Source organism: Aedes albopictus, chromosome 3, assembly GCF_035046485.1.
Source record: "Aedes albopictus strain Foshan chromosome 3, AalbF5, whole genome shotgun sequence".
NCBI lineage: Eukaryota > Metazoa > Arthropoda > Insecta > Diptera > Culicidae > Aedes > Aedes albopictus.
The window spans coordinates 444,872,961-444,899,333 of NC_085138.1; the positions used below are offsets into that span (position 1 = coordinate 444,872,961).

A 26,373-nucleotide genomic window follows, 5' to 3' on the forward strand; every position below is an offset into this window, starting at 1 on the left:
AAGGACCAGGTGCTAAGATAAAGGATAACCTTGAGTTGATTCAGAATTCTACTAACTAACTATACTAAAACTTGTCCAAACTTAATTCTTTGGCAAAAATTGAAAGCTATACTTGTTTGCTACAAGTTCTCCGAACAATGCATGCCAATAAAATTGAAGAAAACATATGTAATTATCACATTTGTAATCAGAAAAACCTTAAAAAGTTGATTTTTTGATAGATTTTGTTCTGGAGTTTCACGAGTTTTCACTAGTATTCAATTCAAACAAACATCATACTATGAGCAAAAACCTGAGATTTCTTTATTGATTCCTTCAAGGGCACCTTCAGAAATTTCTCCAGGTATATCTTCAGGAACTTCTCAGGGATTCCATCAGGAATCAGCAAGGATGCATCGACGAATTGCTCCTACAGCTTCCATCAGTGATTCCATCATAAATTCCTCCAGAGATTCCACCAACTAACTGGTTATCGTTTTCAATAAAAATTACAATTACAATTACAATTACCAAGAATTCCTCTAGACTCCTACAGCTTCCATCAGTGATTCCATCATAAATTCCTCCAGTGATTCCTCCAGGAATTCCTATACGCTTTGTTCCAGGAATTTCTCCAGGGATTTGTTCAGAGATTCCTCTAGGAGTTTCTCCATGGGTCTCTCCAAGAATTTCACTAGAGACTCCTCCAAGAATGATTAAAGGCATGCCTGCAAGAAATTCTCTAGGAACTGCTCCAGGCATTCCTCCAGGAATTCCTCCTAGAATTCCTCCAATCATTTCTCTCGAGTTTCTTTCACGCATTCCTCCAAGTTTTCCGCCAGGAGTTGCTCCAGGAATTCCTTAAGGGATTTCTCTAAGGATACCAGCTGGAATTCCTTCAGGAACTCCTCCAGGCTTTCCTCCTTAATTCCTCCACAGCTCTTCCAGTCATTTCTTCAGAGATTCCTCTGGGAATTCCTCCAGGCATTCTTCCAGGAATTCCTTTAGGGGTTTCTCTAGGGATACCTCCTGAAATTCCTCCAAGAACTTCTCCACGAATTCCTTCTGGAATATCTCCAGAAATTCCTCTAGGAATTCAACCAGGAATTACAAAAGAAATTTCTGCAAAGATACCTTCCTAGAATCCCTCCAGAATTTCCTCCCAGATTTCTTCCATGTGTTACTCCAGAGATGGCCTTTACCTGGGGTTCCCACAGGACTTCTTCAGGGATTGCTTCGAGGATTCCTCCAGGAATTCTTTAGAGAATTCTTCCAAGATTTCCTCCAGAAATTGTTAGAGGAATTCTTCCAGGAAATTCTCAAGGAATTTATTAAAAAAAAATCTCCAATGATTCCTCCTAGAATTCCTTTAGTAATTCCTCCAGGAATTTCTGCAGAGTTTCCTTCAAGAATTCCTCTAGCAGTTTCCCCAGGAATTCCTCCAGGGACTTCACCAGGAAATCCTCCAGCGATTTCGCCAAGAATTTGTGCAGAAGTTCCTTCAGGTATTCCTCCAGGAATTCCTTCAAGGATTCCTCCAGAAATTTCTTCAGGGATTCCTCCTAGAGTTCCTCCAGGTGTACTTTCAGTGATTCCTTCATGAATTCTTCCGGGAATCCTTTAGGGATTGCTCCAAAATTTCATCCAGGAATTTCTCCCGGAATTCCTTCAGACATTCCTTCAGAAATTCCTCCAAGTGTTCTACTTGGGATTTATTCAGGAATTGTTCCACGGTCTCTTCCAGGAATCCCTCCATGGACTCCGCCAGGAATTTGTTCAGAAGTTCCTCCTGGCGTTCCTCAAGGAATTTCTCTAGAGATTCCTCCTGGAATTGCTTCAGAAATTCTTCCAGGGATTTCTCCAGGAATACCTCCAGGGAATCCTCCGCACACTTCACTACTTAGGAAATCCTCCAAGAATTTTTTTCAGATATTTTTTCAGGGATTTCTGGTTCTACGACATTACCCGGAAAACCATTACCCGAAATGCCATTTACCGGAAAACCATTTACCGGAATGACCATTTACCGGAATGTACCTTTTACCAGAATGAACCATTAACCGGAAAACCATTTATCGGAAAATATTTTTTTCCCGAAATTTGTTTCCAGATTGCACAGCGATTTCTAGACATTTGATCCCATGCCTTTTGCGCCGGTCATCTTTTGACCCTAACCATTATCCGGTCATTTTTTTTTCTCTGTTCGGGACATAACCACTGCGACAAATATTTGATCTATTGTGGTAACCCGGTCATTTAGCTGAACACAAATTTCGCCAAATTTTGATTAGCAGTAAATTGGTTAACCGACGGAGCTGCCATGTGTATATACATGTGATTCATCAGCGAGTTTATAAACAATGTGGTGAATGCGATTGTTAATATTCCCAGAAAATATTTGCCCTTCTTTTAACATGAGCTGTTCTTTATAGGTTTACTGTTATGGTCGTAAGGTTCTAACTATTTTCCAGAAAGACATTTTCCGAAATAATGCAAATTACCTATTCTCGGCCGTTTTGTTCTCTTCGTCTTTGGGGGTTTTTTGAAACATATTGAACTCAGAGTTGGTCTCAAATCCTTCCCAACTAAGCTGAATTATATGGCCAAGTTTCAGGCAATTTGGCTGACAATAAACCCCCATGACGAAGAGAACAAACCTGCCGATAATACCCATTGTCACCCTATATTCTAAATATATTTTTTTTTCAAGATTATAGAACTAGAACTAGATTCTCGGTTCAGTTCACTTAACAAAATAGAGCTAACATCGTTGGGCTGAATAAACATTTTTCGACTGATAGTAGCTTTTCCATGTGAAATTTTCTTCATTTTCGTCGAATATTGTGCTTCTAGGTTCATTTATGCAGTTTATTGGCAGTCGAACTGCTTACTGTATAGGAGATTTGCCCTTCTTCAATTTAAGTTTAAGTTTAAGTTACAAACTGTAAGTTTCACTCTTAGATATTTGCCCTTTTCCTAGCAACAGGCTGTTCTTTCGATGCCTGATTTCGGTCAGTTTACTTTGATCTAGCCTGATGACTATTGAGCTTAATATTAATTGGATTCATCTAATTTATCCAGATTATTACATAATCTGAATCAACCATTGCCAACCATAGTCAATCAATGTCATATAATCACCCAGGAAATAAAAAAAAATCTTCATGTAATGATCCTCGGACTAAGAACTAAACCTCCTGTCTGGATTGGCATTCAGAAGCAGTAACTAAATATGTACATGAGTTAATATAGACCATATGGTATACAGTATAGTAGGGGCAAAGTTCTCATGAACCTTTTTTTTCTGGAAATGTACATTTCAGTACCGTCCACCCCCGTTGGTTTGACCACATCTGAACAATTTTAAATTTGACCCCCGCTAATCTGTACATCGTTCAAACTAAAACTAGTTCAAACATCATTTTACTCAGGGAACGGGGTGAAACGAAACACAGAATCAAAACAAAACAACAGAAAGTATTTCCATGAGTGTGTTTTTCGATGCCCACAGAGTTACTAGAAGCTCAAATTAAAAATTAATTCCGTTGGTTTGCATGACGTGGCATCCAAACCAACGGAGGTAGACGGCCCAAATAACACACTTGTCACAGAATTGTCACGGCAGCGCAGGGTTATGTTACGCTGAAGTCATTGTGACATACTTTTTACATATAAATACTTACTTACTAGAATAAGTAAGTCACAATGACTTCTGTGCAACAACACTCTGCGCCACCGTGACTCTTCTGTGATAAGTTACTTGAGGGTAAATATATTTCCGGTAAACGGTTTTCCGGTAAATGGTACATTCCGGTAAATAGTTTTCCGGTAAATGGCATTCCGGGTAATGGTTTTCCGGGTAATGGTATAGAATCGGGATTCCTCCATTCAAGAAATTCCTTCAGGTATACTTTTAGAAATTCCATCACAGATTAATTCAGGTATACCTCCAGGGATTACTCCAGGAATTCCGTCATGAATTGCTCTGGGAATCTCTTCAAAAATTCATTCAGGAATTTAAGATTTTTTATCCATCCACTTTTCGAGAGATACTCCCAATCCTTCTATGAATTCCTTCAAATCTTTATTTTTTCCAAGAAACCCTTCAAGAAGTTATCCATTGATTTTTTCAGGAACCCCTCAGGGAGTTTTTTCAGGGAAGTTTTGAGGGTGTTTCTTAAGAAAGTCCTTCAGAGAATTTCAGGAACTCCCCCGGGAATGCCTCAAGGGTTTCCTTCAACGATTGTTTTAGAACTTATCCTAGGATTCCTTCAGAAAATTTACCAATGATCTCCTTCCTAATTTTGTGTAGGGATTTCTCCAAAAAGTTGCCTTAATATTTATCAGAAATTCCTTCAGTAACCCCTGTAGATCCTGGCTCGTCACATTATATATGCCAGAACGATATTGAAGAGTAGGCAACTTGTCCAAGTCTCCAGCGAGATTCGAATGGTCTGGATAGCTCTCCCGAAACTCTTACGCAGTTTTCCACACTATTCATCGTTGCTTTGAGTAGTCTGGTCAGCTTCCCAGGAAAGCTATTATCATCCATGATTTTCCATAGCTCTGTGCGGTCGATACTGTCTTACGCCGCCTTGAAGTCGATGAACAGGTGATGCGTTGGGACTTGGTATTCACGGCATTTCTGGAGGATTTACTTTACGATGAAGATCTGATCCGTTGTCGATCGTCCGTCCATGAAGCCGGTTTGGTAACTTTCCACAAGCTTATTTGTTCCAGGACAATGGAAAATAGTCTGAAATAGCGTTTAAACAGCATTTAAAATGGTGATCGCTAGGAAGTATTCACATTCCAAATGGTCGCCTTTTTTGTGAAAGTTGCAGATTGCCGTTTCTTTCCACACCTCCGGTAGTTGCTCGGTTTCCCAGATCCTGGCTACCAACCGGTGCAGACAGGTGACCAAATTTTCTGTGCTCATGTTGATGAGTTCAACAGCGATACCATCCTTACCAGCTGCTTTGTTGGTTTGAGCCGGTGAATGGCATGCTTAATTTCCCTCATCGTGGAAGTTGGCTCATTTCCGGCCTCCGCTGCACTGGCGTAGTTGTTTCCTCTATTGCCGTGGTCTCCCTTGCCAACGTTCCCCACACCATTCAGGTGTTCATCAAAGTACTGCTTCCACCTTTCGATCACCTCACGTCTGTCCATCATGAGTTACATTAACATTTTCGTCTCAAGTAACATTTTTAGCCAAATAGACTGGAAGAGGTTCTAAGAACCATCACAAAACCAAAATTAAACATATAAGTGTTTCTGATGGTTCTCAAAACCTCTTCAAGACTTTTTGGCCAACATGTTTCTTGAGGCATGAAGTCGTTGTGGAAGGCGGAAATTCCGTGTTTCTTGGGAACAGCACAGCAGTTCCATTTCTTCGCACTCTGCACTCCAACAAATTTGCTGTTCAACCAAAACGAATTAATAAATAGTCTCAAAACAGTTTCCTGGATGTATTGCTGTAAAACCAGCAAAATAGTGTGTACTCCTGTAGATACTCCTGTGAGGACTGAATGAGAGCACAATTTGGAACACATGGACCATCCTAAATACATGGACTACATAAATACATTTTGATGTAAATTATTTAAAGCTACTGAATGTACTAGTGTTGGAATGTTTCTTCAAGCTTCTTGCTAATCAGGATGTTAATCAAATAAAACTCAATTACTCATACTTTTCCCTAGAAAAGCAGATTTGTAATAACTTCGACAAAGACTGAGTTCAGCTAGTGAGCGATATTATGCAGCCATTTTTTTTTTTGGAGTTATACTGTGTCAAACAGAACCAGAGTTGTCACATTCCCGTCAGCAATCTCGTCTAAGACTCTCAGAGCACACCTAGCCACGTGCCTACGGCAATTACTTTAGGATTTAATTAGGGAGTTCACTTCCCAATTGTTCAGAAATAATTGCGACAACTATGTAATAATTTCTATTTTAACCACCATCGCCTCTATAGTAGCGATTTACGTTACATTAAAGCCGAAAAACGCCGTGTAAGAAATACAAAACACCTTAATCTGCATCAGCTAATTCGATAAAAACTGTTCACATCTCATAACCGGAACAAACAATCACAATAGATGCTGCACATTCATCGTTGATTAACTGATTGCTCCGCTGCTGGAATCCCAATCAAATTCGCGCAAGCTACCTTACCCAGCCTATGCAATGTTGCTTTCTTTAATCATTTCTCGATCGCTCAATTCACTCGCGCAGCCAATCATCATCAGCTGGGTAGGCAATTTTCAACCCGTCGCGTCGTCCGTCACCCGCCAAGTCTCGTTATCCGCTAATTTACAGCATCCGACTTTTTTTTTTGCTTGCTCGCTTGCCGCACCACGCCGCGCCGGTTGGTTAATGATGCTCTTCACATAAATTATCGATAAACTTATCGCACTTCGGACGGTTGTGTAGTGTAATGAAGGCGCGCGCGACTCATCGTCCGTCGCTTGGAGCGAGGTTCTGAAGGCGTAGGTCAATGAAACCCGCCTGGATTACGCTTTTGGTTGTTGTCTCATTGCTCTCTGACGCACGGTTTATTTTGAAAACATGCCACGAAATTAAGCTCACTCACTCACTGTGTGTTTCGTTTCGATTCGCTTGATTAGATTGCCTCACTCCACATGTAGGAGATGCATTCAAATAGATCGACGCGGCTACGCGACGATGAGCCCAAGATGCAGTAGTAGGTTTCGCGTGGAAGCACGGAAGTATGTACTCGGAGGCGTGTGCAAGCATTATTAAGTAACACTAGGAAATCAAGAGTGTTTGTGTTTTTATTCATTTCGGCTTCGAATGGGTAGATGTGTTTGCCTGGTGCAAACGATTACAGTGAGTATGATCAATTGTGGATGTTAGTCAGTCGATTGAACAAAATCCTTGCAAAATCTAAGGATTTTCGAATGAACGAACTTCGTTTGCCAAATGGCGATCTGACTTCCCCTGATGAGGAAGTACTGAAATGCTTATTCAGCACACACTTCCCCGGATATGTGGATATTACATCTTCCGATGAACCTGATGTGTTTTCTTCTAGTTATGATTCCCTCGGCTCGGAGTATTGTAACTATAGAATCGATTGAGTGGGCTCTTAATAGCTTTGCTCCTTTCAAATCTCCTGGAGCAGATGGGATTTGTCCTATTTTGCTTCAGAAGGGATTTGATTATTTCAAACATGTTTCGATAAAAATACTTGTTTGCAGTTTTGCTACAGGGCATATTCCCAAATCTTGGCGGGATATTACTGTGAAGTTCATTCCGAAACTGGGTCGTGCGTCGTATGAAGAAGCAAAGAGTTTCAGACCTATCAGTTTTCTTCTGAAATGCTTAGAACGCATTGTGGATCATCACATCCGTGATGTTCATCTGGCCAACGTGCCTCTTCATGTGAACCAACATGCTTACTAGTCCCCTATGACTCTTTTACACAAGGTTGTTTACGATATCGAGAAAGCATTCGCTCAAAAGCAATCCTGCTTGAGTGTTTTCTTAGATATCGAGGATGCCTTGGACAACGTGCCTTTCGATGCAATATTGGAAGCCACACGGGGTCGGTATATCTTCAATGATCCCAGCCAACCACATATCGTAAATCATTGTGTGGAAAAAATCGTATATTTTCATATATTAAATCAGAATTGTAAAATAATATGTATATTTGTTGACAATGATTGCGTGAATTCGTATTTCATGCCAAATAAATTACAATTGAAATTTTGTTTCATATAGTCGTCTCCGATCATAAAAGGTGCGAGATACTATCGGTAGGATCGCACAGAATCGTGAAAAAACATACATTCTTAGTGTCAAGCTGCAAGTTCGCTAGCATTGTATATATGATTTCTTTGAATCATGGAAATCGTCGCTTCACATCGTATATGAATCTGCTAAATCGAGCTTGCTACCTAAGACCGTTCGCAATGCTGTTTTATTTTGTATGGCGAGTTTTAAAATTTTTAAAACTCGCCATACAAAATAAAACAGCATTGCGAACGGCCTAAAGGTATGATGAAAATCGGTGAAATCGTATACAACTATAACAATGTTGTATATTGATCGTTTGCGTCACACTTGCGTCGTATACGAAGTGAATGAAATCGTATATTCATTTTTACAGTCGCATATGATTGTTACTGCACTTTTAATAGTCGAATCTTAATCTCGGAAATCGCAAATGGTTTGTTTACATATTTGTATGATGGAGAAAAAGAAAAAATGGTATTCATCACAAATTTGTATTTTTGTTGTTGTTGACACATTCCAACCATGGTAGCAATAATTTCAACCAAATATATAGGTTTTCATACTAGCAGATGACTTACAATAAGTGATGTATAGATTCCAACAACTATGTGAATTCTGGGCCTCTTGCACGGCACCACTTTTGGTGCCATTCAATGCTAATTTTTATTCGTTTCATGCCATTCACTTTGAACTCTCTATTTTCAACTTGGCAATATAGCCAATAGAGATAACGCGCAGTTCTCAATCAAAGGACCTACATAAGTTCGATTCCCACTGAACACCAATTGTTTTTTTTTTATTTGAAAATCGTGTGTCGTATATTGGTACGCTCAATCGTAATAAGCGATAAGGAAATTGAATATGGTGAATTTGAAATTATAAGATTCCCTTAAATTGTTAAGGTAATGCTGTTCTTTGAAAATGGGGAGACTTGATCCCTCTTTTTATGGTTTGTAATAAAATAATAAATATCTGACAAGTTTTATCATTGAATATACTAGAGTTCCGAGTAAATAGTGGCTTCCAAATAGAATTTTATTTTTCACATGTATAATGTGTGTGTAATCCTCGAGGGATCAAGTCTCCCCATGCCACTGTTGTATATACCAAGCTGCATTAATTAAAATATTTATATAACAGCCTTATTTGAATAAATACGTTTGATAGTATTTTAATTACACTATGTGCTGTAAAATTTTGACACGATTTGGTTCAATTTCAAGTTATTGAGATTTTTCAGAATCGCCTAAAAGATTTCTGAATGATTGAAAACAAACCATCAGCCATTAAAAAATAATGCAATGCACAATCAAAATCAATTGTAACCAAATCATTGTCGTCTGTCAAGATGTAGTTTTGGAAAAAATATGCTAGAAGAAAACTGTTTTTGATTCCGAGAAAATATGGGGGGAACAAGTCTCCCCAGGGATCAAGTCTCCTCAGTCTCCCCTATATATACAATGCATCTATATTTATTGAAAGAGAGGATGATTACTCACCCGACTGGAAGCTCAGCAGAACTCCCTGAAAGATAATTGAAGGAATTATAGGAGAAATTCCTTGTCGAATGACAAAAACAAGAAAAGAATATTTAAAGGGACCCTAGCAGGAATCGTGGCATGAATTCCTGGAAGATTCCCAGAAGGAATCATTTAAGGAATTCCAGCAGTAATTCCTGAAGAAATGCCGTTTGAACACTTGTCAGTTCAAGATTTTCTGAACCAATCGCGGCAGAAATCCCTAAAAGAATCCTGGGAGGATTTCCTAAAGGAATTCTCGGATGCATATTTGGTAGGATCTTGAGAGGAATCTTATCTGGAAGCTCGACAAGAATCCCTGAAAGAATCACAGAAGAAATTCCGGGTTTGAATTACTGGAACTCTGGGAGAAATCCCGAGGGTAAAGAAAGATCTATCGAGAAATACCAGTAGGAATCCCGGAACGCATACATAAAAGAATTACACCAGGATTCTCTGAATAAAATACAAGTCTTGCAGAAATCTATTCAGAGATCTTAGAAGCAATCGCTACAGCATTTCCGGAAGGAACCCTGGGAAGGTTCTCGAGAGGAATGCCTGAGGAAATCCCGGAAGGAGTACCTGAAGGTATCTCGAGAAAATCTCGTCTTATCTAATCCTTACCGTCTTACCGTCCATCTATCCATCTTCTCTGCCCTCTATTCCAAACCTCTATCCTATGCTCTACTCCTATCATCTGCTCTACCCTAACTCTCTACCCTATCCTCCAGGCTACCTTCTACTATACCCTCTACAATATCTTCCATCCTACCGTCAACTCTAACCCTCTACCGTACCATCTACGCAGCCTCCACCCTTTTACTCATCAAACCCTACTGATAGATAGCATATATTCTGGAATGTTGGTCACCATCTTGGAACTTAAGCCGCCATCTTGAATTTGAATACCCCTATAACCACTTCCACAACCTAAGGAATGTGTATGTTAAAATTGTTTGAAATTGCTTGACGAATTCCAGAGTTATGCCGGCACATACAGACGAATGATCAAAATTTCATTGCCTTCGGTTTGTTGAATCCGGAGATATAACAGCTCAAAATTGGCTATCGGATAATTATACCTTTTCCTAGAATCTTGCCACCTTCGTGTAGAATAGCCCGATTTCCAAATTTGGACCACTGATACAAGTTGATGAACTTACAGTAAAAATTTGCGAATATTTTATGCCCTTTTCGAAAAGTTATAGCTATTTGAACATTTTTTGAAAAGTGAAAATTTTGCCTGTCCCAGTTATTTTGCCCAAGTAACAATTCCATCGCTGATTGGTTTTGTTTGATTTTTTTAGGGTTTTATCACAGCAATAATTAAAACTCACAGTTTTATGTCTACTTTTATGAAAACCATTGGTGAAATGTTTTATGTAAACCTTCTGGCATTCATTATTACCACAATAAAACTGTTCAAACTCTCAACAGATGGCGATCCGTTCAATTAGTAACGACATCTGTTGGTGGAAAAGCAGAAACTACGACACTACTAGGTTTATTGCGGTCATCATAAAAGTAAACTTGCTTTCGTTTTATTTTCGCTAATTTGGGTTGTCGCCATATTGAAGAATTAGTTGACGTAAATGGGAAATAGTTAATTTTGCTCTAATAAGCAATGAATTGATAGTTTGCCGCCGTTTCCATAACATGCTCACATAAATATACTCTCTCAGCTGAGTTTTCTTGCGATTCGAGATAGTTTTAATAAATTAACAAATTGATATATTTCATTCTAAGATGATAATATTCATTATTTTCGAAGCGCATTAATTTTTTGTTTCTGCAACCCCAATATTCACGGTAAAATTGAATGCGCATAAGCCTACCACCACAATAACTACTGAAATATTACTTTGAAATGATCGTTTTTTTTTAGTTTTTATTAATGTGTATTTTGACTAAAATGCTAATTCTACACTCAGGTTTGAAATTATCGCTTTCTACTTACGAATGATGTGTCCTCCTGAACTTTACGTGCCATCGAAGAAACTTTTCTGCATCACCTCAATCATAGATTTTGTTGAAAAAAAAACAACAACAATCAGCATAGCCTGTTTTCGTGATTGGAAACTAAATTTTAAAACAGTTTTAATACTACTCTTTTTGTGGTTTGCAAAACCTCTCCGAGAGTGGTCCACTTAGCCGGAAGATGCTCTTAAAGAGGTTACCCGACCAGAAGGGAATAACAACAGCATAAGGAGCTGTGTTATTTGGGCGAAAAAACTGAATAATAAAATCGATTATTTTCAAGCTATTACCATAAAATATTGTGTTATAAACTTGTCTGTCATAAGCGGCAAAATAACAAATTCCATAACAAAAAAATGTTCCTGGAAAACCATTTCAATCACTTGTTTTGTTAGTTTCAATAACAACTTAATAACAGTGAATTCGGAAAATATTTCCATAACCAATTTTGATATTAATATGTTATTGATAGTAATCGGAGAGCAGAATTTGCTATGATATTAAACTCGTTAGTAAACAAGTTATAATACTTAGGCCGATGCAAATATTATTCTTTTATGTCCGAGACCTCTCATCAGGTACAAGAGGGGGACAAAAATAAATAAGGAACAAACAAAAAAAAACTATTAAAAATTTAAAAATTAAAAAAACACTATCGAAATTCGAAATAGTTATTTATGTAACGAGTTACGAAAAGTTGATTTTTTCAGCACAAGTCGTACATTTATCCAATGAGGCTTGCTGACTGGCCCATATAGCCGAGGCGGTAAACGCACGGGTATTCAGCATGACCATGCTGAGGGTGACGGGTTCGATTCCCGGTCGGTCCAGGATCTTTTCGTAAAGGAAATTTCCTTGACTTCCTTGGGCATAGAGTATCTTCGTGCCTGCCACACGATATACACATGCAAAATGGTCATTGGCAGAGGAAGCTCTCAGTTAAAAACTGTGGAAGTGCTCTTAGAACACTAAGCTGAGAAGCAGGCTTTGTCCCAGTGAGGACGTTACGCCAAGAAGAGGAGAGAGAGAGGAGGCTTGCTGACTCTGACGTAAGACATATTTTCAAATGATCGAAGAATACTATATTCAGCTTTTAATTCATTCTAAGAGATTTGAAGTCGCAAGATAATCGAACTTTAGTAATTTCTATATAATCAAATACGACGAGCTTCGATTTCCACCTGTAATTCATATACTGTTCTACTTTAATTGTTTCGGAGCACGGTTCCTCCTGGATTCTACAAGGATTCCGCCAAAAATTTTATTATTATTTCTCCTGAACTTCCTCTGATGATTCCTACAGGACTTTCACTAGAAATCTTTGCAATATTTTTTTTTCTAAAATTCTTCTATTTGTTTCTCTAAGGGTTCCGTCAAAAACTCCTTTTGTTTTTGTCAAGTGACTTTGTCATAAAATTCTTCCAGAAATTCGTCGACAGATTTAATCTCAACTTTTCCATAAATTACTTCAAAAATATTCCAGAAATTTCACCGAGAGTTCTTCGACGGAATCTTTCATGGATTTTCAAAGACTCCTCTAGAAATTCCTCCAGAATCCTGCACAGAATCCCTTCAAGGATTTCTTCAGAATTTCCTGTAATCATTAGTTCTGAAGTTCATCTTAAAATTTCTCTGAAAATTTCTTTGAGGATTTCATCAGGAGTTTTTCCGAATGTTTCTCCAGGTGTTTTTCAAAAGATTTTGCCAAGAATTCTAAACATTGCTCAGAAGAATTACCTTCGGAATTTCTAAGAAAATTGCGCCAGGAGTTCTCTTGAAGACTTCTCCAGGAATTTATCGAAAGATTCCTCCAGAACTTCCAAGTGTTTATCCGAAAATTATTTAAGGAATTCTTAAAACGAGTCGTTCAGAAATTTCCTTCTAACCTGAATACAAAAATGGAACAACACAAAGGGACAAGTCATAATCGTTGAATTGTTGCTGTGATTTCAAAGTTTGTTACTGTTGTATTATTGCTGATAAGTTGATCAATAGTACAACAAAACATGTTATTCAAATGTAATTTAATTAATGTATATCATTAGCTTGATTATAACAAAATGAGATTGTCCAACAAAATTTGTTACGGAAAAGCTATGCCTTGATAATTTAATAATAACAAAACAAGATATAAAAACAGGTTATGTGATTTCGTAGTTATTAACTTGGTATTCTCCTCTGCTTGGGTATCAAGAGGTTTTGATGTATAAATCAGTTTTATTTATTATTATAAATTTGGTCATGAAGATCTTTTATAGAGCAGAACAAAACTTCAAATGTTACTTGGGTTGAGTATCCCCTGTATGCCGAAGACATGAACTATTAATGCTAGACCTGAAAAGGGCGGCACAACTATTGCGCGCCTCAGCTTCTTTCGTCTTTCCTAGGCGTATTTCCATTTATTTAGACCAAGCCCACTCATGGGCTCAATCAAGCGTTTTAACGTTAAGTAGAGCCCCGAACAAAGAAGCGAACCGCACCGGTCGCTGCTAAGTAGGGCTCGAAAGCGAAAAGTTTACGTACGGTTCGTAGCAGGGCTTAGAATATAGAGACACGCAAAGTACGGTCTCTATCCGTAGGCTCGTGCGCTCTCTCGCGTTTAGCTCTCTGGGTAGCGTAAAGAGGAGACGAAAGAACATGAGTATGGATTTGTTGCCAGGTATATAGTTTCTAGAGAATGATTTTCTTGTTTTGTATAGGTAGGAATTTATTTTAGTTTCCATCAAATATTTGAAATTTTCAACCATTTTAGTTTGCATCAAATATTTGAAATTTTCAACCAATCAATATCATAGATCGTTACACGAATAACACAACAAATTGTCTGACATAGAATTGTGATAGAGTGACAACCCAAGTAACAATTATACTTTTGTGGCAATCCTGAAGTAATTTCTAAGATAGAATAATAAAACTTGGCAATAAAGCTCTTTGTTCTGCAAATTTGAGATAAAATAGGCATAAAATATCCATAAGACGAATCTGGCCCACTCTTCAGGAGATCTCCAAGGCTGCTTTTGAAGACTGCTTTGAAACTAGTTGTATTTATGAAGTTTTACTGATGATTGATTATAAGAACTTCATAAAACTTTATCAAGAATAGCTTGAGGCATGTTGATCTTTTAGCTGTCGTCCCCAAGTTGCTAAAAGTGCATAATAAATGAAATCTTTACCTAAGCATTACGCAGATGCGAACTAGTTTTGTTTCATAGATGAAATGTTAATTGAACTACGAATTAATTTTCATCAAATTGAAATGGCTAAAATATTTAAATTGCCTGACAGATCATTGATGACAGGGAATCACAAAACTCCGTGCCATATCCACTTTTTCGTTGATATGCCACCCAAAACATACAAAAATAACAAAGCGCCTCAAAAATAATATCAATCATTAATATACCAAGACATGAATTTCCTATAAAAACAAAAGGCTACGCCACTTTTTCAATTCTTTCTAAACATGGCTGCCGTTCCAAGCGAACAAAACTCATGCAGCCGCCATCAATTGTTATTACCTTTAATCCAAACCACCTCAAAACAATGATAAAACCAAGTTGCCTTGCATGAAATCTACAGCATTTATTGAAGATTGTTTTTACTAGTGATGATCTTAAGGCAGATTTGTTCGTCTTAAATGAAACTTATTCGTTTTATTCAAGAGTAACAGTCCTTGACATTTCACGTACATCCTGTAATTATATTATAGTTTTGTGTGTTTTTGCGTTAGATAATTAAGTGCAACTTACTAAAATAACACTATTTAGCATGAGCATGAGAAGAGTCCCAGTAAGTATCCGTTTAATTTTCGATTCGTATAGTTGTGGCCTGTGTGAATAACTGGTTGAAGGCAGGATGACAGCAGCCAGCTACTCGCGTTTTTGATTGGCTGTAAAATCATTATTTTGTTGATATGGTTACTTTTAAGAATCAGAATAGCTAAATTATCAGTGAGCAAAAATGTTTAAGTGTTTATATATGCATGAGAACGTGATTTTTCAACCAATTTGTTGCATTCATTATTTGGGTTGATAAAATAGTACGTTGTCTTATTATTTCGCATAGTTCTTGTTCCAGAGTAATGGCTCTAGCTCAAGAATAGAAGGTTTCAAGATGTTTTAAAATGAGGATCAGTCAGATGAAATGCACTTGCATAAACGAAGCATAAACTTTTAATAAAATATGTTGATGCTATGTGTTAAAAACTACTTCAAATACGTCTTAAAACTAATTATGAGATTAAATGCTCTTGTGAATCCAGTTGTTTTATGCGCGAATTTCAAAACTAACTTGAGGACAACTTGAAAACCGCAAACGAACGAAGATTGTTTTCTCTTGATAAAAACAATTACAAATGTTCCATGAATTGGTCATGCTGTGATAAAGCTTCCATAAAAATATTCAAATCTAAAAGGAATTGAAATTGTTACTTGGGAATACAAACGCAGAAAAATAATAGGTTTAAATTGGCAAGCTTTGCTTAAGTATGTTATGAATAAAGTTTTCGCTTCTTCGCCAATTTTAGGATCATGCATATCGAAAATGTATTGATTTTCTCTTAATAATAGTTACGATTGCTCATAATCGCACCTTTATTTTTGATTCGGCCGATCGTTTCGAAACTAATATATGAATAAATGTATAGTGATTCAGTGAGTTTTGCTGTTTTAACAAGTACATTTTTGAGCCGGGTTTTCTACGCAGCAAGTAAAGCTTAGTTTCGCACATTTAGAAAAATGTCCAAATAAATAACTCGCGAAGTTCGTTCCGACAAGTTTCAAAATTATCGTCATCCGACGCAGATTCCGGTGAGAAGTATTTTCTAACCCGAAAAGAAACTATTTGACGGTAATACAAGGTTTTCTTTCTTCACTTTCCTGGCTGAGATCCTCCGCTTTGAAAGAGCTGTGCCTCGCGTTTCGTTTTGTCGTGTATATTTCAAAAAGGCAAAAGAGTTTTGGTTTGATTGCTGTTTTTGAAAATGGTGGTCGTCAGTGGGTGGTTTATTAAATATTAATTTAAAAATATAAATTAAATAAACGAGACATTAGGAAGAAAGTGTGCGAAATGGGTAACTTCACCGTCCACGCATCCTTCCTCCCCTGTAAATTCGAGAAGTACCTTGCCTAAATAAAATATTCTGTACTCCAAGTATTTCGAAGAATCATCTTTGCGCGTAAATACAACGCAGTGGACCAGGCCGCTTTGATGCATGTGTCATATCTCTGATATGCTGCAAGCATCAGTATTGACAAGAAAAGTAACACGATTGCTTTCCAGGGTGATTCCGCGTATGTATGAGATTAGATAAGAGTAGTTACGATTTTTCAAAGATGCATTGACTGTACCTAACTCAACTCAGATATCATAGAAACACTACAGTTATTTCTTTTTGTAAAAACTAAATCATACCGATAAAAATCTTAAAAAATGTAGTCGAGCTGCCAAGTTTCACCAATTAAAATAGGCGGTGTGCAGGACTGCCATATTGTAGGTTCCTCGTTATAGAAAAAGCAAGGCGTTGGATGTTAAAATACAACAATTGTTGTATGAAGTGCCAAAAAGGAGAGTGGGCTCATTATGTACTTTGACAAATACGCAGTCTACTTCAAGCGCATAGAATCTACTTCCAACAAAATATTCATATACCAGCATCCAAAAGATCGCAATATATTAAGATTTGTGAGTGATGCTTTGTAACTAAAAGGTTGTGACTGCGTATAGAATTAGCTGATGTTAAAATACACGTTAATGAAAAAAGGTAGCGCAAACTTATCGCAGACTGTTAGAAGACAGCTTCTACTATGACCAGGATTCAAGAATCTTTTTTTATTCTTGATCACTTAACCTTATTTACAGCTCTATTGTCCACCAGGGCACTACGTGAGCGATTTCATTTGACAGCTGCACTTTGTACAGCGCCTAGATGTATTCTATTCTATTCTACAATATTGAACTGGTTGCCTTTCTGCTGCTTTCACTTTTCTACTCTATGGTAGAATGATGAGCACAAGGATGATGATTCCTTTCCGGTCCGATTGGGGGTCCATTATGAGTAGCAGTACGCCGATGTCCAGGTATCCGGGTCCGTTTGAGCCAAGGGGCTCAGAAGAGGGTCAGTGTTAGTCGCTCTCGGGAGAAGAGCAACTGACGAAAAATTGCAAGTGCCGGGGCTGGGAATCAAACCCATGACCATCCGCATATGAAGCGAACGTGTGACCAACTACGCCACGGGCCCCGACCCTTTCATTCAAGAATCTTGACCTACGCAAAGTTGTAAAGGAGACAACTACGTTATAAATGTGTTGGAAATGCAAGGGATGTAATTATTCAATAAACCTAATTATTAAAAAAGATGCTCATATGTAATCTCAAATTCAGATAAATTTCTTGCGAGAAAGGCAACATGAATAGTGAAGAGATGGATATTATCTATATATATAAAAATGCAGTGGCATACGTGGGACCGCGCATAACTTGCGAACGGAAGGTCCAATTTCGGTCGTCTTAGTTTTGTTCTGTTAGTTTTCACCCAAGGAAGGTTTATGAGGCCTAAAACATGGACAAATTGAGAGTTTTCAAACATGGGCTAGGCTAGGGACTTGACACGTCAAAACGCAGTAGGCAAAACAAAGTTTGCCGGGGACAGCTAGTTTTAGATAAAAATTCAACCTACAAGTCATACAGTAAGCAACAAACATATAATTTAAAAAAAAAGATTGCTCGAATTCCGGGATTAAATACAATCATAAATTATTGAGAAAATGAAACGCACCAAAACTGGTACAAATCTCCAAGGGAATTATTTATTTGAATTCAATTTTTACTAACAGTTTTCAGTCTTATCCAAAACCCCATCTTTCATAATATGAGCACAAATTATTATACTGAATAAGATTTGCAATAACCCCATAGAAATACACAAAGTATTGCGATGATTTACAGAAGTGCAAAAAACCGATGGTACGGAGAGAATAGAGACCACCGGTGCGCAAAGGCGACCGATCATTATTTTACTCACATGGAAACGAACGACCGGTGCGAAAATGGGTTGATAACGAAATTAAAAATCGTTAACGACGTGCTGTTGCGTGTGTAGTATTAAGCCCACGGGTGGGCTTGGTCTTATGCAATCTTTTCCCGTTTTCAGATAGAGGGGAGTCTGTTCTATCTGTTACTGATCAGAGATTACTTGAACAATGGAAAACACGCTCAGAAGGACCTGGAGAAGCAGAATTTCGAATTAGATGTTACGCCATAGTCTAGAATTATTACCCATTGTCAAGATTCCAGGGAAATGAATTTCTTTCGCATTGGAAATGACGCTCATAGATCGTGACAATATGTAATCTTTGCAACATCGTTTACGCCACCTAGTGAATCAGTCACACACTATATTGCGCACTATGAACAAGGTGTGGATGTGGAGAACAACTTCTCTGAAGCGAGTATTCTAAAATTTTGATTAATTCTGGAGATATTCACGTCAAAAGGACTGTCCTATAAATACGACACTGGAAGGCATGAGTTAAGGCAGCAGCCGTATCATGTCAACTTCGGCAAGCCAAGGACACACGAAGTTGCCGAATATGTAGACACGTTTGCAAAGCTTCGAACAAATATTCTGACAAATTTATCATCCCCATAAGCTGTTTATATCTTTTTGGTGACAAATACAGATGATGATTAACCTGGGCTTGTTAGGGGAATATCTGTAAATAAAAGAAAATCGGGTTAAGTACGGTTCCTTTGAATTCCACTAAGAATTTGCATCCTTTGACAGATACGTATTTCGACCTCAACTGTAAGGTCGTCTTCAGTGTCTTGTACTTGACTCGACTGAAGAGATCCATCGCATTCTACACGTCTCATACATCATAGGTAAAAATAATAGGTAGCTTAATCTAGGTAGTTTTTTTTTTTTTTTTTTTTTTCTCCCGAACATGCAAAAACTTATATCTATATTAACCTCCACCATAGAATAGGTAAAATTTCCCTCCACCACCGAATAGGTACATTTCCCTCCAGCACAGGATAGGTAAACAAAGTTCATGTATCACAGGTACATTATGAGACGCACGCCATACGAGAGTGCTTGGGGGGTAATAATTTGAAAAGCCACGAACTTCCATTGCCTTGATCCTTATTCAACAGCGTGTTAGGTACCTGTTTGTATATCTCTAGACTCTCAGCAACGTCCAATTTCCAAGGTGAAGTTACATTTTATTTGACAAATACAGGCAAATAATACTCATATAGGCTCATACATCTATGTGTTATCTAACTATGAGTTCGATGTCTGTAAAAGCAATCAAAAAACTCCCTTGAGACATCAGGTCTACAAACGTAATCAGTGATCTATTGAAGCATTATAAATAAAAATTGTGCTTACATAGCCTCATGCAACAATGTGCTGCCAAATGGTGAGTCTAATGTCTTTTTAAGCATCTCCAAGAAGTCCCTTGAGTTTAGGTCTTCGGATCAACAAGCGTAATTAGTCGAAACACCTTAAAGCCCTTCTGAAACCTACTGAAACTCCCCTGAAACACCTTGCAACACATCTAAACCTCCTCGAGTTCATTTTAAAGCCCGTGAAGTCCTATAAAACATACGAGAACCTCTCTGATACCCTCTGAAACTCTCTCAAACACTCTGAAACGACTTGAAATGCCTCTTAAGTCCCCTTAAACTCCTCTGCAACATGCTAATCCCTCCTGAAACAACCCCCTGAAAGCCTCCTAAAACTCTCGTGAAAGTCCCTGAAAACCCCGAGAATCTCTCTAAAGCCTCCTGAAGCCCATCTGAAACGTTTTGAAGCGCCTCTGAAGTCTCCTTGGAACTCCTTTGAAATCCCCCCAACTGCCCATGTGACTTAACTTTAAAATCTCCACTCATTCACCCTAAACTCATTCGCAACCTTGAAAACTATTAGATTAGATTAGATTGATTCTATTTGAGTAGATTCTATTTGTACACCCCTGACTCAAAACCTAAGTGAAGGCACACGTGTACTCACAATATTGATGACTTAACTAGACAAATAGTACGAAGGGCTGATGGACATGTCACCAGTTGAGTGGGCTAATAGTATTCTACTACGTTTAGGCTTTGCGATGTTTGCAGAGGTTCTCAAACAATAATCAGCATGACTATGCTGAAAGTTAACGGTTCGACTTTCGGGTGGTCCAGAAACTTTTCGTAATGGAAATTTCCTTGATTTCCTTGATCATAAAGTATCATCGTGCCTGAGAAACGAAATACTCATGCAGAATGGTCATTGGTGGAGGAAGTTCTCAGTTAATAACTATGGAAGTGCCCATACAGAAAAACTTCTCCAACTTTACACCTCATTTTTGAACATTTGACGTTAAACTTTTCTTTGCCCTGGTGAAAAATGTTAGATGAAACTTTCTGGGTGGCCCGCGGTTGTCGAAAGGACAACAATCTAGTCCTTCTCCAGTAGACAATAGGTATAATTCGACGTCCCCCTTGCATCGAGGCACACTTTCCTGACTTTGGTGGGACATAGGTATAGTGTTTCGATTCGACCCAAAGCTAAATACTTATGTGTTTAAATTTCGATTAGACCAGCAAAAATTGGTCTAACTGCTTTTTTTCTGTTATGGCCTTTGATAATTTAGAACGAATAAGCATCGAGTCACCGTTGGTGATAGCAAGCAAGCCAATGTTTCCCTACCAAGTTACAATATCAAAATCTCGGGACAGTTATCGGTGGTCTATGAGGCGATCATGCATGACTGTGTTCGTTTAAACAGCGCTTCTCGACCTTCTGTACTGATCTGAAGCGGGACTGAATTCAACAGTACACCGTTTACCAGGGAGGACAGAAGAAGATTCAACCACCATACCATCTGAATAATGTTATGTGATCTTCTCCGGGTCTGGACAAGAATGATAAAACTTCAATAAAACTTCAAGAATATTTAATCGAATATAAACTGTTACTTGAGATGACAGTGAGATGGATAGTTTTATTATGAGATTGTCATCCAAAAAATAACTGGAAACATTGACTTAAATAAACTACAATTTGCTGGATCTTTGATATGTATTATTGCAAAGCATATCCAACGGATGTAAATGAAACCGAGGAAGAAAAAAACTCAAACAATGCTCCGATTAATATTTCCGCCAGGATAAGCATCTCAACAGTCGATGCTATAAAGCCTACAATAACTATTCATCATAACCATGAGTGTATGCATATGGATTCTCTAGCCTATATAGAGCCCCCTCCCCCACTACTGTTGTCGTTCATATAGCTATCAACCAACCGTATTCGTTCTGATTCTTCCGATTCACTCGTTGGTTCTTGATCTGGCGCACTGTTTTAACACGCATACTGCTCTTCTTCTGGGCCGGTTCGTCGTCCTCGTCGTTGTGGTCTCGATTGCTACTGGCAATTTCCGCCAATTCGTTTGTATTCTCTTCTCTTCTCCGATTATATATTAGACCATTTTCCCGGGCCTTTCCACACTACACTGACTACTGTTGCTGCTGCTGCTGGTGGTATCACATTCACTGCTGCTGGGTTATAGATATCTATCCGGTTCAGGCAAAAAAAAATCACTGGAAGAAAAACTCGACGCGACCGACCGCAAATTAGTTCGTTTCGTTTATGATTCCATTTTTCGCCAGCCTTCTTCAGGAAGCATGGCAGACGCGCCGAGGACCGCCCGTGTGTGTATTCTTGTTCTGGTTCGGACCAATGAATGACTGACTGACTGACTGGTTGTTTCTAGATGGGTTATTTTAAAAAATAACCATACAGACAAGAATAGCAGATCCGACCGGCGCTGAGAATTCGCAGCTTGGTATAAGCAGGCCGCTTTTGAAACTCTGCAAAAGAGTTACTCAAATGGGCCTACTTGTGGATAAAATAGTGATTAAAGTAATTTATGAGCCAAAGACGAGATCTCCCCCAACACCACACTCGTAGTTGGCCGGGTAACCGGTAGCGTAGCAGGCAGCCAAGCGGTGGGAGATTTTCGCAACCTACTATCGCTGAAGCAATGCTCGCATGGTTTTAATAGTCAGGGTTGCCAGGTAGGTTTTCTAAATGTATTATTCTATACGTTTGAGACTATTTGAAAAACTTTAAGAAAAAAATACACTGAGAGTAATATTCATCGTGGATCTATGATAGATGTCAAATAATCTTAATTTTCCAAAAACCTTATCCTTCAATTTTTTACCATTTCTGTAGGAAGTGGTTTACTAGCCTCAAAATTTGCCAATTAGTCCAGGATTGTCTAATGCTTCTAATTATTCTTTCTCGAATTTTTTTTCATCGGTTTTCAAAACAAGCGAAGAAAAAACACGTTTATTTTTTATTTTACTCAGTAGAAAACTAAGTCTAATTTTCTTTCTTACATCTAACCATAATGCATAATTGACGCATTCCCGGAAGCAGGGATGGCATTCCGCAACGAAAATATCCACAGAGCAATTCATTTTCATATTGAAACCGTGCACACTTGCACTTACACTGAGGAGCTTCTCTGGCCGGAAGGATCCTTGGAAATTCTTGAAGGTATTCTCGTAAAAGGTTTGAAAACTATCACTTGAAGAAACCCTCGAAGTATCTCTGTAAGAATTCCTGAAAGGAATTCCTGGAGAAATTCTTGAAGAATTTCCTGAAGATATTTCCGGAGAACTCTCAGTCAATGGAATTCTTGAAAAAAAAACTTGAATTCACCTTCTGGAATTCCTAGACGAATCACTGGAATGTACCCAAGCAACACACATGTTATAATATAGTTACGACAGCGCAAGTTTTGGTTGTATAGAAGTTTATTTTACGTAATTCTAACTTTGTGTTGAAATAACGTAAAATAAACTTCTATACAACCAAAACTTGCACTGTCGTAACTTTTATATAACATGTGTGTTACTTGGGTATTCAAAAAAATGTATAAAGGGATTTATGAAGAAATTCGTTGAAGAATTCCTAGTACTGGAGTCTTCCTGGAGTCTTCCCTGGGTAAATTTCGAAACGATTCTTTAGAGAAATATCTGAAAGCGCTTCTAGTATGTAAGTATTTAAATGTTTTAAGCCACAGTGACTTCTGCGCAACTAAAACCTGCACTGCTGTGACTCTTCTTTGATATTTATGTTGTTTGGATGATTCCCTGGAAGACTGGAATTCCTGAGTAAACTCCTGAAAAAACTGCTGGAAGGACTCCTGATGGATAACTAAAAATTTATGGTAACTTCTTAGACAAATTCAAAAAGAGAAATTTCTACATAAAATTCGAAAGGAGGATCCCTGGTGAAATTACAGAAAGAATCCTAGGATCAACATTGAACAATCCCCGGAGGAAACCCTTGTGGCATTCCCGGGGGAATTTCTGAAGGAATCACTTGACAAACTTTTGGAAGAATCTCTGAAGAATATTCTAAAGCAACACCCTCACAACGTCTCTAGAAAAACTACAAGATGAATTTCTGGAGCAATTGCTAAAAAAATCAATGGATTGAATGGTTTCTTAGAAAGAAAGAAAGAATCTTAGGATGTGTTCCCAAAAGAATTGCTGGAAGAATTTCTGAAAGAATTCCTTTTCAAGGATTGCAGGGGGTATTCTCGAAAAAAATCATGGATGTAAGAATTCTTTTTTCTTTCTTGGAGATAATTGTGAAAGAATTCTTTGATGACTTCTTCGAGAATTTCCTGACTTCTGTATGTATATTTCTTAAATTATCTTAAAGAACTTCAATCATCAAATTTTTGGAGGAATTCTTCTAGAAATCCTTGTAGAAATTCCAAAAAAAAACTCACGTAATCCTGCAGAAATTCTTGGGTGCATCCATGGACAATTCGGAAAAAGTATTTCTAGAGGAAATTCTGAAAAAAAATTTGAAAAAAATCCGAGAAGAATTTCTGAAGGAATCACTAGAGGAATTCCTGGAGGAATCCCTGGAGAAATTTGTAGAGAAGTCCCTAGATGAATTCTTGGAGTAACCCCTGAAGCAATTTCTGCAGGAACATCTAGAAGAATCATTAGAATAACCCCTAAATGAATTTCTGGAGAAATTCTTAGGAGAATTTCTAAAGGAATCTCTGAAGCAATTCCTGGATTTTTTTCTGAATGAATTCCTGAAGGAATTACTGAATCAATTCCTGGCGAAATTCCTGAGGCAATTCCTTGGGTAATTTCGTGGGTAATATCTGAAGGAATTCTTGGTTGAATTCATGAAAGAGTCTCTGCCTCTGGAGAAAATTGCGGATGAAATCTTGAAAGAATGCCTGGAGGAATACTTGGAGAAATGCTAATAGGAATTCTTAAAAGAATCCCTGGAGGAATTTCCGTAGAAATACCTGTAGGAATTGCTGTTGGAATCTCCGAAGGAATTCCTAGAGGAATCTCTGGAGGAATTCTTGGAGGAATCCCTAGGGAAATTCTGGGAAGAACTTCTGGATGAATTCCGTGAGGAAGTCCTGGGGAAATTTCGAAAGGAATCCCTGGAGGATTTCCCGGAGAAATTGCTACAGCAATTTATAGAGCAATTCCTGGAAGAATTGCTAGATCACTTCATGAAGGGATTCTCGAAGGAATTCGTGGAGGAGTCCCTGAGGGGATTCCTGAATGAAATGAGAAGAATATCTGGAAGGAATGTCTGGAAGGAATGTCTGGAAGAATTCCTGGAAGAATGTCCAGACGAATGGCTAGCTAGAACAATCCTTCGAGAAATCCCTTTATGGAGGAATTCCTGGAGGAACTCCTCGAGAAATTCCTGGAGGTATTCCAGCAGAAATTCCTTCAGGAATTTCAAGAGCAATCTCTATAGGATTCCCTAGAGGTATTCCTGGAGGAACTCCTGGAGGAACTCCTGGAGGAACTCCTGGAGGAATTCCTGGAGACATGCCTGTAGGAAATCCCTAGAAGAATTCCTGGAGGGAGCTCAAGAGAAGTTCTTGAAGGAATCCCTAGAGGAGTTCTTAGAGAAATTCCGGTAAGAATTCCTTGAGGAATCTCTACACTCTGCAATAACTCCTCTCGGTGGAATCTCTGGAGGAATTCCTGCAAGAATTCCCATAGGGGCTGTTCATAATCCACGTAGACCGAATTTTGGCCATCTCAGGCCCCCCCCCCCTCTCCCTCGTAGACTTTCGTCCATACAAAAAATTTGAAATTTGTATGGAGCGTAGACTTTGGCCAGACCCCCCCCCCTCCCACCAAAAAGAAGAATTTTCTACAGAAATACTTCGAACAATTCCAGATGGTATTATTGTAGAAATCTCTAGCGGAGTTTTTGAAGGAATACAACGAGAAATCCCCTGAAGAAATCTACGAAGGAATACCTAAAAAAATCTCTAGTGAAAGGCCTTTGTCTTGTTCTTCTTCTTCTTTATGGTCCCCACAGGAACTTAGCCTGCCTCGCTTCAACTTAGTGTTCTTCGACCACTTCCACAGTTATTAATTGAAGGGATTTCTTTGCCTGACATTGCATGAATTTATGCATTGTGAGGCAAGTACAATGATACACTATGCCCAGGGAGTCGAGAAAAGCTCCCGACCCGAACAGGAATCGAACCCGCCGGCTCCGGATTGGCGATCTATAGCCTTAACCACTAGGCTAACTGAAGGCCCCTTTAGTAATTCCTGGAGAATCCTCGAAAACAGCATTGGAACCCCAGGTAACATTTTGATGCTGTACAATCGTTTTTCCAACTATTTTAAAGCAGCCTTCATTCGATCAACAACTGAGCACAAGACGTACAATCCTTTATTCAGCTCCTAGACATCTAATATTGGTGATTTTAATCAACCTTCAGCTGATTTGAAATTCACTGAAAGGCTGGTTTAAGGCTTGATATACATTCAATCAGCATCAATCAAATTTATTTATTGTGGTTAAAAAACACTTTAGTAAGCTTATTTAACCATGATCAGTTTTCTATTTCCTGAAGAGATGCTTAGGAATGTTCAAATTGATCTATAGAAAAACTGGGAATTGAACTCGGGCCTTCGATTTCTTAGTCATTCACCTTCGCATCTACACCACACACAAATGTATACATATTCTCGAAAACGAGATCATTACTTGTTGTGTGAACTACCCAGCACATCAGTTGAACTAAGCCTGTATTGAGGCAGAAGAAGCTTTATGGACT

General features: G+C 38.3%; 1 protein-coding gene across 7 annotated transcripts in view; it reads right to left on the bottom strand.

The window, feature by feature from the left end:
• LOC109425927 (uncharacterized) overlaps positions 1-26,373 on the bottom strand; it is an 89,528-nt gene that overhangs the window by 34,698 nt on the left and 28,457 nt on the right. Inside the window, exon 1 of one of the 7 annotated variants that reach the window (XM_062856673.1) lies at positions 21,532-22,356. The exons of the other annotated variants lie outside the window; for them this stretch is intronic. Within the exon in view, the coding sequence (XP_062712657.1) occupies positions 21,532-21,598 (67 nt within the window). The 5' untranslated portion in view covers positions 21,599-22,356. Of the gene's footprint in view, positions 1-21,531; positions 22,357-26,373 lie in introns of those variants that run through there. 7 annotated transcript variants of the gene reach the window in all.